The following is a 14,055-nucleotide window of genomic DNA, read 5'->3' as shown; positions in this document are numbered from 1 at the left end:
TTGGTTGCTATACACACCACCTAGTGAACCGAACGTAATCGATCATTTTAACCCTATCACTGACATTAGTAGAGTTCTGGGGGAGGGTAAGAAACAGAGTGCCCGTTTCTACTGTCCAACATGCCTCTCTAGATTTTGGACTTAACTAAAGCTCCGGAATCATATGAAGCATTGTAGCCGGCATGGGTATCAGACAGTGGAAATAGTTTCAGAGGATAGGGCCATTCTACGATTTAAAAATTTCCAAAACACCCTTCTCCAGTGTAACAAAATATCTTTAGACTGTGAAGCTAAGCTGGTGGAGATGAAAAACCCCCAATTTCCAAACCGTGTCAAAGAACATCAGATTATTGCAGTGTCCTACGCCCACGCGCAGAGAGACAGTTCTAACACCATGCGGTTGTTAGAAATAGTTGACACATTGGATGAGGATGAGTGCATGGTCAAGGCACTGACTAAACTGATTGGCATGGCTAATGGTGCTATTTCTCGTTTGAGAAATACCCATTATCCAATTGTGTTGTCTGCAGAGGATCGTCTCGCGATTAAAAATCAAAAAATATGTTGGGTCTGTATGGGGGAGTTTGTAGAGGAGGGTGATAAGGGGACTAAAGGGAAAAGAGGGGGGCAGGGGAAAGTTAGAGATCATAATAAATTGTGGCAGGAAATATCCTCGGGGGGTAGTAATTTTAGGGGGGTTGCGCTTCAATCGTGTAATTTAAATGTTAGCCAGCAGTTTTTTATCCCTGTTTTTATTCATAATTCTAATTATGATTTAAAATTTATTTTACCGGCACTGGCACGTATGTATAGGGAGGGAGGGTGAGTATATTGTCCATGGGTAAATATTTCATTTATTTACAATATCATTCCCAAATCGGCTGAAAAGTTATTGCGTCTCGAACTGAAATGGCAGGCAGTGGATAATGGGCGTATGTGCTGGAATAAAATTAGGTTTCTAGATTCCTTTATTTTTTTCCCCAAGGCATTGAGTCAATTGATTCAAGTGCAAAAAAGCGACACTCTTGATAGCTTTCCCTTGCTTAAACAGCACTTTCCAGACAGTGAAATGTATGATCTGTTGACCTGCGAAGGTATATACGCATACAATTATTACTGTTCTGGTACTTGCTTAAGCGATGTGAAACTAACTCCAATTTAAGCTTTTCAAAATTAACTGACAATCATTTAATGCACAGCCGAGGAGTATGAGTTTGCCAAGAAGTTGTGGTCCAAGGGGGATTGTAAAAATGGGTGGGATTATTGTAGACTGTACTTGGCCAGTGACGTTCTAACTCTGTTGGATATAGTCTGTAAGAACACAGACCAGATCTATTCAGAGTTCGGGTTAGATATAGGCCATTATTTTTCTACACCCCATTTAGTAATGGATTTAATTTAAAAAATTAGTATGGAGGAAAAAAGTCTAAGCACCCATTTAGACCAACACATTTTTGTAGAGCTTTCCATGAGGGGAGGGTACTTTTTTACTGGGACTGTATCTTGTCGACTTATCCAAGTGGGTCCCGCACCGGTATAAAGTCAAATGCTGTGTTCCTGGACAAGAACTCATTGTAACCCTCGGCACTGTCCAACTACTCTTTGCCGTGTGGGACCTATCAATGGCTTGAGAATCCTTGTGAGTTCCCCGATATTATCACCGTCGAGGACAATGGGCCACAAGGATGGTTCTTTGAAGTTGACGGTCACATTCCACTGGCGCTTCACGACTCAGTCAAAGATTTTGTTTTTCCCTGTATCAATCGGCCGGTGAGCAGGGACTCGCTGAGCCCCTACAATCGTTCATTGGTTGAGGATATGGGGATGCACTGGACCCCCTCCAAACAGAAACTGATTGCTGATTTGGACCCTAAGGAGAATATCGTTGTTCACCATGTGCTTTTGCACTGTATGGTGAGCAACGGTTTCAAGATCACTAAAATACACAGGGTCCTGCAGTTCAATCAGCGACCCTACTTGAAAACGTTTATCGACACCTGTGTCGATAAACGCTCTAGGGCAAATTCAAAGGTGGAGAAGGAAATGTATAAGCTCATTCTAAATTCAGCGTTTGGCAAAATGTGTGAAAGCGTTCGTAATGGATCTCGCTGCGACGTCGTGACTGACCCTCTAGAGTGTGCACGAATTATTGCCAATCCCAATTTTACATCAGTCACGCGCATAGATACCGGCTTGGTTCTTCTATACCGGCGAAAGTAAAATTTGGTACAGATCAAAAATAGAGCAGGTAGTACTACAGTACTGGAAATTTCCAAAAAGTTCATGTTTTTGTTTTTTTAGAATGTGTGCACGGTGCAATTGCCACGGGAGGGGGAGGTTCAGGTTTACTGTTGTGATACAGATTCTCTGCTGTTAAAGGTAAATGGGACTGAATTGGATTTATTGGGTGATTTGCAAAATGGGGTGCACATCAGCTCGCGGATGGATTTCACCAACTGGAATCCATCTCTCTACCCCGAGTTGGTGAAACGTCAAGCCCCCAACCAATTATCAATGTTAAAATCAGAGACGGGGAGTTATTTGATATCCAGGGGGTGTTCCCGGGCCCCAAAGTCTATTGCGTGGAAACTCATAGTGGGGATGAAAAGAAGGCGTGTAAAGGGGTGCCTACACATTTTGTAAAGAGCAATTTCAACATGAGTGGGTACAGAGACTGTGTAGAAAGTAGCCTAGTGCCGAGAGCACAAGTGCTTGCAATTCGCTCTCTACAGTATAGAAATTATACTGTGAGAGTGGAAAAGAATGCAATGTCGTGTATATCCGACAAAGTCTATGTGCTCGAGAATGGTGTGACTGTCCTACCCCCACCCATCCACTAACCTGTAGCAGCCGCAGTGACGACAACTATTCTTTTTCCACCGCCGCTCCAGGGGGGGGGGGGGGTCCCTTCCCGCGGCCGCCCGGGGGGGGGGGTCCCACCCGCGGCCGGCCGGCCTTCGGCCCCGCGGCCCTGGGGGGGCGGGGGATCCCACCTTTAAATTCATAACGTTCAACTGTGCTAGTTCATGTTCCAAGTGTATTTTTTGGTGTTGTATAGAAAAGTGTTATTTTATAGAAAAGTCTTGTAATAAAAGTGCTGTAGATGGACAGAAAAGTGATGTACAGAAAAGTATTGTACAGAAAAGCGTTTAAAGACAAAGTGTGCTGCTGATGGACAAAAAGTGTTTTATATTTTATATATAGTGTTATCATTGCAGTTCATGTTGAACAAATAGAGTTTTCATGTTGACCATGAAATTTTGTCATCTGTTCTTGTTGAACAAGTGTTGTTATTTTTATCGTTGTACATGTTGACTGCAAATATTCGTTTCCGTGAAGTGCTGAAATAAATGCTGCCATAAAATATTGTTTTTTTGTTGTTCTTGAATAGATAGATCCCTGGGGAAATTACTACTTATTCGTTGAGCACGTGTAATTTACAGTTAGTTGTATTCCAACCGTTGTCAACAGCAGCATGTATCAATTTAAAACACCCTTCAGATCGTTTCTGTGTGGGCCCTCAATGTCGGGGAAAACAACACTTTTAGCTAAAATAATTCAAAATTGCGATAAAAATGTTTTTGGAAAAACCGAACAAAATCTACTATTGCTATATTATTTGGCAGGAGTCCTATGATGAAATAAAAGCTATTGCCACAACCATACCAATACAATTCATACGAGGACTTGATGTTTTCAATAGTATTGAATCGAACTCGTGGTTGATTATTGATGATTTGGCTGAATCCATTGAACAGTTCTCGCAGGAAATGCTACAACTGTTCACTGTTCGATCTCACCATGAACACATTTCCGTTACTCTAGTTCTACACAATCTTTCTCATCAGAGCAAATGTATGAAAACACTTGCTTTGAACTGCACTATCTGTATCACCTATGGAGTCGTCCGCTATTAGCGATTGTCAAAAGCTATCAATAAAGCAATCGACCCCGGCGCCCCTACATTTCTATTTTTCGCAGACATACGGACGTCAAGCATGACACATTGTTACACTTTATTGGAAATTAATCAGGACATTCCTGGAGATGTAGATATAATCATCAACATTTTCGAAAAAGACGTTACAGAATATATTTCGGTGAACAGTAGAAAAGACTATCATTCGCCATTATGACACTGAAGAAACTACACGAACAACGGCATCTGTTTTCCGTTTTAAGCACTTCAAAACCATTGCTTAGGAAGGCCATACTCAAACATGGGGTTGACAGTAATTTCATTAATCTAATATATGAAATTTTTTTAAATTTAACTGAGGGAATTTTAAAACTGCAATATGTTTTTAGAAACCAGAAAACCAAAAAGGTTTCACGTTTCGGCCCCTGGTCTTTAAAAAAAAAGTGAAACAATATAAACAGACCACGGCTCCCTCAAGCAAGTGGTAGGTTTTTCACACTTTTACTGCCGATAATTGCAAGACTTGTAAACAGTTTTCTCTAGAGAGAATGGCAAAACACTATAAATTGACACAATTTTAACTTGTCCTCTCGACCATATAACATTTTGAAGATAATCTAAGCAAATTCATTAACGATGAGAATATTGCCGATGACAAAAAACTGCTTTTACTTCAAGATGCATTGCGACGTGTGGACAAACATAAACCTTATCGTGAGAGACCCGTCGCCGATCCCTCTAAACAGGAAACATCTCCTCAAGATTCTGCAGCAGCATCAAAGGAGAAGGAATTGAATTCGATTGTATTGAAAATTGGAAACCTATTGCCACTGTCCTATAGAGAACAGAGTAAATGAGTATTATCTTATCTCATGTTGGAAACTGGAGATCAAGTTCAAGTCGAGAGCACAGGGAAACGAATTATAATTCAGTGAAAAAGTTATAATCTAGTTGATTTAATTTGTTATATGGTGACGAATCGTAAAGGACTACTATCGGTTGACAATAATCTATACACCTTTCTGTGTGTATCAAACTTCCCCAAAAGTCTTATTGGCAATAAGCAACTTCTAAAGAAACGAAGATAATTTAGTCCACCAACACCATCATTCAAAAAAGAAGAAGATTCAATATTTAAAGATACTAGCAGCGTCACTGATTTTACAACACCTGTGGCTACTAGTCAAAAGCGAAGACGAATTGATTTACCCTCCAGTGTACAAAAGGGGAGTGGACATTACACTACGTGTTTACGTTCAAATAGATGAAGTTCTGAAAGGTGTCTATGAAAATATTGGTGAAGCGGGAAGTTTAAGTTCCCCCAAAACGCTTTCCAAAGTCTCCGGCACCACATTGAAAAATGCAAAAGAGTATCTAGAAAATGAACCGAGTTACACACTACATCGGAATCACAGGCTTCGCAGTAAACAATATCGACAAACTAAAGCCTTTTTCCCTCTGCATTTAATTCAAATGGATCTTTTAACTTTAGACACACTTCAACAAAGTCACACTGCACCTTATAAATGTATTCGGGTGGAAATCAGTGTCTTTTGTTGTTATGCATATGCCATTCCACTACGGTCAAAGAGAGGTGTTGAAACTACAAGAGCCATTGAAAGTATTCTAGAACAGGATTCATATAGAAAAATTCAATCGGATCGTGGCAGTGAATTTGTTAATCCACATGTGCAAAAGGTTCTTTTGAAATATAATACAATACTTTATCATAGTCACAGCCCGATAAAGGCTGCATTGGCTGAACGATTAATAAGAACGATTCGTCTATTAATTTCAAGATATTGCACATTGAAAAATACACCGGCTTTTATTCATGATTTAGATAAAATCATGTTGATTTATAATCAACGACCCCATTGATCTCTCTCCAACTCTACACCAACGGATGTTCACTACAATGAAAATACATTTGATACTTTTCTAAAGCAATACTCCAAGGGTGAAAAAGAGAAAAAAAGAAGAAATTCAATGTTGGTGATACTGTTCGACTTAATAGAACCACCAATATTTTTGAAAAAGGGAATTATTTATGGAGCACTGAACTTTTTAAAGTGTCCAAAATTCTAGACACCGAGCCCACGACATATCGACTGCGAAACACCAAAGATGATGAGATTCTCGGCTGTTTTTATGAATATGAACTGCAAACAGTTAGAAACACTAGTGAAATTTATCAAATTGAAAAGATATTAAAGAGTCGTACTCGTAAGGGTAAGAAATAGTTGTTTGTTCGCTGGCTAGGATACAACTCAGTTTTTGATTCTTGGGTCAGTGCTGAAGATATTGACAATGCCCAATGATTTCTATGTGACTTTCATGTCCAATGTTTCTGATCCTCTCTATAATGACTTGAATAGAACAAGCGATTTTTGGACGAAACTCTCCCCCACCATCAAAAACGACGACGGAAAGTATGAAGTGGCTCTTGTCGACTGTATTCTCAAAAATACCTATGACATCCTGAGAAAGGATTGTAAATATGAAATAAAAATTAGACCCTATGACTGGCCGCCGCCACCCACAAGTGATCAGGAACAAATTAAAAAAATCAATTGGATGGATTATCCATATATTGAATTACCATACGAGGAACTCGCCTGTATGAACAATTTATGTCGTTCTATTAATAAAAGAATTTCCGCTCGTAAAAAAGTAGCTTTTCATTTCAACTATTCAAAGGAGGAGGGCAAGATCTACATTAGTTCACCTATTGCCAGTGAAAATGTTATTCTCAATGATAACCTAAAGGATGTTCTAGTCTTTAAGCTCAATATAATCAATGGTAAAAGTGCCGGAAACACTAATTTCATTTTTGCTGACTATCCGCCTGCCTTCTCCACGGACACCTGTATAATTCTCTACGCATCGTTTGCGGAAACGTCTCTGGTCGGTAATTCAAATGTTCCCCTCCTGCGAGTTCTTGAACGAAAAACAACTCGAGAACATATTCAGCACTACAATATAAAGCATCTTCAGCATATTCCCGTAAACACTTCCTATTTGGAACTCTGTCAGTTAACATTAAGAACCGAATTGGGTGATCCAATAGCAATTTCAAAAGGGTTGGCTGTGATTACATGTCATTTTCGACCCATCGTTCAAAAGCAAGATGTCTAATAAAAAAGTGGTATTCACTTGTCCTGATATTGACTGCTATGTTAATACTCTTGGCCCGAGACCACAGGGAAATGGAATGGACTATTACAAACGGCGCTCGTCATTGTCTGGCTACGGTCTTGGCAGTTGGTTTGCTAAGCTGTGTCGCTCTTCACTACTACTGGCTAGAAAATATCTTGTACCGGCTGCGACAGATTTTGCATCCTCTACGCTATACGATTGGGGCTCTGGCAAGGATTTAAAAAAAAGTGCTTCGGAAAATCTTAGGTCCAGTGCGCGAACCCTTGGCGAGAAATTAAAACAGAATGGTAAAGGCTTAAAAAGATCAAGAAACAATGCATCCCTCATCAGTCTCCACTCAGGTCGGAAACGAAAGACATCCCTCTTGTCAAAGAAAAGAAGGAAAAAGCGGACACGTGCTGTAAACAGAGGTCCCAGGAAGAAAATTGTCAGATGGAAACTAAATTTCTTCTCCTAAACTGTCCTACCTACCACATAAGGATTCTCAAGCTTCAATCACCGCCTCATTGAATCTATTGAATGCTGAAAATGTTGATGTGAGTGTCAAGCATGGATACTATGAACAATTTTATCCACAACAACCCCTCTCCGATAATATCCACTTTCAAATTTATTCCAATGAAGACTACTTTATGAACATGTCTTCAAAATTTATAGATTTGCAAATGAAAGTCCTGAAATCCGATAATACAATGCCAATTCGGGTCGATGGAATGTTATATGAAAATTGTATACTACATAATTTATTCCGCCAAATTAGTGTCTACATCAATGGAACATTGGTGAGCACAAGCAACAATCTCTCAAATTATACAAGCTATATGCAATTCATGGTGATGACATCCAAGTCATACAAGAAATTGAGAGGCACCTCCAATGGATATGAATATATTACTAATACTGATAGTACAGATGTACTTAAAAATGCTACAACTAGTGAAATACATCTAGTTGGAAAAATATATCATGAAATATTTAATATACCCCAATGGCTGCCGCCCAATGTTAAAGTGGATATAAAACTAACGCTTGCACCCTCCAATTTCATATTGAGAAAAGAACTTGCTGCCAACTTTTTTAATGAATGCATATAAAATAAAAAACCCTGTTGATGTTTTGGAGAAAAAGCAAAATAATTTTTTATCCAAATTAAATGTTTTTTCTCATAATTTATATAGAGCTGCGCACGAAGCTTACTTTATTTTATTTGATTTAATTTTTTAATGAAGTGTTAATTTGTGAACTGTTAATTTATTATCTATTCAATGAAGTGTTAATTTGTGTGGTAATTTTGATTGAAGGCCTTTGCGTATTTGTTGTTATATAGTTTAAGATAATTTTATGGCCTGTTGATTAGCGGTTATTATTTTTATTTATTTCTTTTTTTACTCTTCGTATTCGGAGGAAATAAAAAGTTTGAATTGAATTGAATTGAATCCGGATGTAAGTCTCTCCCTCACCTCGGCAATACTTCATGTACGCAAACAACAGGTCATGAGTTCTGTTGCTTTGGCCGTGGAAAAACTGAGAGCCAATGGCAACAATATTAAACTACTTGTTCCTCATAGAATCACCAATCAGCCTCATATTGCAATGGGGTCACGCAACTTTACCGATTTATCTTTTATCAATGGCGAAATTCCGTCAAAACCAGCGTTGGACTTTGTAAAAAGCGCCAGTGCAATAAGATCATGGACTGAATGCCCACATAAATTCGAGATGTTTGGACTTTCATCTCTTGTGTGCAAAGTAAACGGTATCCCACTCTACAATCTATTTTTTGATAAATCCTATAGAACATTGTACGAGTTGACCATGCAAACCCTAGATCATGACTCTCAACTATTTGAAAATGGTATAACCGAAGATATGCTTGCTAAAACACATGGTATCATTGTACTGGATTTGTCGGGTACACAGGATAGGAGTATAGTAAGTATGGGGACTGTGTGTTTAGAGTGTACATTTGCCGACCCATTGGCTGAGAGTATTGCACTAATATCACTAAATCAATATGAAACCTATTGGGAAATCACTCCCGATGGCAGTGTTCTACTAGACTTGGCACCATGAACACCAGTCAAATAATCAATGTATTTAATATGGACCCCTACATGTCCCAGTACAAATCTTATTGTCTGCCCTCGGACTATCTTGGAAAAATTCAATGTGTCAACAATACCTTGATTATTGTTAATAGCAGTCCGTCGACTGTGCTGACGGGTCATTGGCTGTGCATCTTTCAAACAATGAAGACGATTGAATTTTTTGATCCTCTTGGTCTACCCTATACATTCTACACACCCCACATCAGCAACTATATTGAGAGCAGTGGGAAAACTATTATTCAAAATTGGAAGAGGGTGCAGGATCTAACGACTAAAAGTTGTGGCTTCCATGCACTACTGTATTTTGTGTTCAGATGTCGTGGCTATACTTACAAGCAGTTTCTCCACATTTATGTTGACAATCCACGTCTGAATGACTTTCTAGTGGAATATGTCCTCTCAGACCTATATAGTATTGATTACAGTGCCCTCAGATTAAAGTAAATAAAAAATGTATTTGAATTTCTTCATTAATAAAATGTGTATCTATAAGTTAAAAAATGAACCTAAATTGCAACTTTTAGATTTCTTCATCTGAGGTGTATAGGCACCTATAGTGAATCACCATTGACGATAAATTATCTGGATTCACTGCATATTGATCTTGATTGACTGTAAAGTCAGGGTCACATTTTCTACAGTACAATGTAACTTCACTCTTGTCATATCTCTTTGTATAGTCAATGATAATATTTGCATTCATATTATGAAATTTACGAGTTTCAATCTGTCTATTTGAAGCAGTATCACATACAGTGTTTTCAAATGGTGAATCACATTCGGTAACTGCCAAATAAAAATCGCTTGGTTTATAGTCATAGTAGGTGGTGTCGTCGCAACGATGACGTAGAAACCAGATTGTCGTGTTACCCTAACAGTTTAATCGTACACAAGATTCATATTGCCAAAATAAATTAAATCCGCGACGATACTAATCTTGTAGAAATAAACTAAAATCACGTTTAGGATTCTTTCTAATCATAGCGTGATAAGTATTATCCCACTGATCACATTTATCATAGTGACAATTGGAGCACAGGTGCCCTCTAGGACAAGAGTCACACATCTCCTCAAGACATGAATTACATCCTTTAATTTGTACTGCATAGCCTCTATGTAATTTACAAGGATTACATAATTTACACTTTTCACTATAGTCATCTATAATTGTACAATTCTCACATTGAGTCCAACTGCCAAGAGTGTACATGCACAATGGACATATATAGAACATTTTTCGGTTTCCGATGTCAACTCACTCACAGCTAAAACAAAACTGATCCTCTTCATTCAATAAATTCAATGGGAGGAAAATGGGGGAGAGAGGAATAGCTCTGTGACGTTAGCTCTTTCGAATGATGGGGGAGCCATGTACATTGAATCCATTGGCAATGTTTTCAAAAGTATATCCATAATATGATTCTGCTTTGTTCCAATTAATATATCAATAAATTGACTATAAGCATTTGAGTCACATTTTAAAAGTTTCATACAATAGTCCAATGGGGAGAATCACTCCTCATTATATTGTCAAGTGTTCCCTGACAAGAGAATATCCTGCGTTTAAGAGATAACTCGAGAAAAACATCATCCAAAATCAAATGTTTTTCCATAAACACTAGATTTGATCTAATTCTCTCTTTCTCAAATTTATTCATTTTTCAGTCCTTTCACTCCGACTGTTGTCTCTAGACTGACCCTGATTCGTTAGCCCTACCCAGAAAAGAAAGAGAACATTTTTGATTTCGAAACAATTTTATTTAATAATTACAACAACATCAATAATATAGAGCATTTACAATTAACGATACTGTATATTGTCTTCAATATGTTTCACCAATGCACTTGAAGCACATTGAAGTCTATTCACATGTGCTATATCAACTTTAGCGGCAAGACATAATTGATCATCCATTTTAAATTTGCTCAAGGATATCACATATCTTGCATATACTGCATCCCATTCCAGACAAAGACGTGATCCTTTCGCAATTTCCACCGCAATGTTTGGTGCTCTTGCACCATTATCATCAACTCCACTATCAACTTATAATGGGGTAAACAGTCCATTCCTTGCCATCACAAATGTATATAAAACATTGTAGACGTAGACTGTTCTTCTTCTCACTTCTTGAATAAGATTCCTCAGAGGAAAAACATCTAAAGAAACTCCCGTCCACACAGTAATTCCACTGATGACTTGTCAACAAGCTTTCTGAGTTCTTGAGAAGGGAACCATGTGATCTCACTGTTTCCCGGGCAGTCATAGCATTTGGCTCGAGAGCAACAACAACAAATACTATTTCTGGATCATAACATTCACGATCGATTATGCAATCAAGTTCTCGGAAATTCACTTCCCCCTCGAGTCCTAGATCAATAACATTGTTACCGTTAGAATTCAATGCGCATGTGCAACCTTCGTTCCGGAGTTATTACACTTAGAAACAACAAATACATCGACCTTGAAAAAAGAGGTCATTGACCGATTATGCAATCATTCTCCCTAGGGAGGCTATGCCCATATTTGGTGTACGTACGGGACTGAAATTACCACATGTTGTCCCTAATGACTCTATGCCCATATTTGGTGTGGGTACGGGACTGACATTACCACGTGTTCTCCCTAATGACTCTATGCCCATATTTGGTGTGGGTACGGGATCAGTAGGGGCCATTCTACTCAGGCACTGATCCAAGGCCGTATTCAGGAGGGACTTAGGGGATTTGACTCTTCGAAGTCTTTGTCTGACTCGCAAAAAAGCAACAAAAATGCATACAAATAAATTTCTGTTACATTTCTTAAGTTTTTTTTTGTGAATTCCCCACTCCCGAAAAAAAACGAAAATCCATGTACCCATCTCCCGATTCTCTGCCTTCGGCCAGGAGTGTGAAGTGTGGTAAGGGGCAAATGTTTTCTCCCAGATTTCTCCAGGTATCCGTTTGGAGCTGGGTCGTTTCTGGCTGAGCTTACACAGTCACATCACTAACCCCTATTCCAAACCAAATAATTAGCGACACCAGGACTCGAACCCCTGTCCTTACAGACAAAGGATTTCAAAGCCAGCTTACAAAACACTCAGCTAGTGCGACTGAACCCTTCAACCCTCCTATGATGTTCCTGTTACCCTTGAATAAAATACTTTTTAGGCTTTTTTTTTGAACGAACGTAAATTAAAAATACCTGTAAACACTGACAAACAACCATATCGAAGCTCACTCGGAGAGTCTGTTATGATTTCACTAAGATCACGAAGACGCAAAAACTCGTCTTCATAGTCCCAGACGCTTGGAGATTTCGAAATAAATTCGGATAAAACGATAGATTTGTCGGTTTGCCAAAGTTCTTTTAGTGCTTCCCATTTTTGGAATACGTCCAAATATATCTAAAAAGCATTTATCCTTAGTTTCTCAATACATTAAAACACAAATTAATACGCAACTACAAAATTCAAATTGAAAATTGCAATTCAAATTCTACAGCATTAAAAAAATATAGTTAAAAAGTCTAAACTATGATAGCTTTCTATCCTATTAAATAAAAAAACAATTTTTTTTCAACTGAAAGTACGAAGCAACATTAAAACTCAAAACAAACAGAAATTGTTCCGTGTACGAAGGGGTTGCCCTCCTCCTCAGTCCGTTGCTCTTTACGCTAAACTTTTTAGCATTTAAAAAAAAGCTTGCTGTTCTAATTAAACGGTCCTTGTGTTTCAGGAGCTGTACTTAAAACATATGGACGAACAGTTAAACTTTAGCGTAAAGAGAAAAGCATCAAGGAGGGGGGCAAATATAGCTAAAACGAAATAAAATTCAGGGATACAAGATTAATCTATTCAACAGTTGTTAGCTCATCCCATTAATTTAGAATTAAGCAACTTACGTAGATTCTTTATGGCAAGGAGTATAAAACAGATGTTGCAAATGTGTCTAATGCGGGGGGGATGATAGCCAATACGTTCAGGAGGTAACACTAATCGAATTTCTGAGCTTCCTTGACAGGGCATCAATATTTTATATATTTAAATATAATCCAAACAATCTACGAAAAGAAATTTTTATTTTTTATTAAATTGAGCAGCTTTCACTTAGGTCTTTCCCCACGGGCTGTGGGGGGGTCATGTTACCCCTAAGGGTATAGCTATACAATCTTTCAAACTATGTTAAACAAAATGGTTTACTCAAATTTCGGATCAGACGAGTTTGGGAAAAGCGGGCGTGGGAAAGGACCTAGTTGCCCTCCAATATTTTTGCTCAATCAAAAAAAAGCACCCGAGCTTTTAATTTTCGTTTGAATGCACCCTCTAGCGACTCTCTAAGACTATTAGTTTGCTACTATCACCCCTGGGAAAAAGAAACAAAACAAATAAACTCACATCCTATAAAAAATGCAAAAAATGTAAAACTCTACATTTTTGTAAATAGCAGCTTGATACTTCTACAGTAGGATTTTCTGATCCACTGAATCTGATGGTGGAATGTTTATTAAAAGGCCTTGACTTCTGGGGTGTATTATTCCTAAAATAAGGGGGGGGTTAAAATATTTCTAAAATCAGGCAAATTTTCTCAGGCTCGTATCTTTTGATGGATAATATTAAACTTGATGAATCTTATGTATTTGGAATCACCATAATAAGAAAATTCTTTTGATGTATCTATTGATTTCTAAACTCTGTCTTTTACAGTTTCGGTTATTGTTGAGCCGAGTCGTTTCTTAATTACAGTTCGTTACCATGAACTGTTTGATAAAAAAGGTGAAGAGCAGAAAAACAAGAAAAAATAAAAAAAAAAAGATTTCAAAAATTATTCTAAGATTTTTATTTTATTACGATGTATTTCTCTGTTTAGTTTCGGCTTGTGCTAGCAGCC

General features: G+C 38.0%; 1 protein-coding gene across 1 annotated transcript in view; it reads right to left on the bottom strand.

Moving 5' to 3' along the window:
• Positions 1 to 14,055, bottom strand: part of Dhc1 (dynein axonemal heavy chain 1) — a 432,221-nt gene that overhangs the window by 413,000 nt on the left and 5,166 nt on the right. The window contains exon 3 of the mRNA XM_089098586.1: positions 12,371 to 12,572. Coding sequence (XP_088954712.1) covers positions 12,371 to 12,572 — 202 coding nt within the window. The remainder of the gene's footprint in view (positions 1 to 12,370; positions 12,573 to 14,055) is intronic.

Source organism: Artemia sp. Qi Xiang Cuo, chromosome 13, assembly GCF_049724085.1.
Source record: "Artemia sp. Qi Xiang Cuo chromosome 13, ASM4972408v1, whole genome shotgun sequence".
In the NCBI taxonomy this organism is placed as follows: domain Eukaryota; kingdom Metazoa; phylum Arthropoda; class Branchiopoda; order Anostraca; family Artemiidae; genus Artemia; species Artemia sp. Qi Xiang Cuo.
Note: the sequence above shows the minus strand (reverse complement) of the source record. Positions and strands in the feature narration are given on the sequence as shown.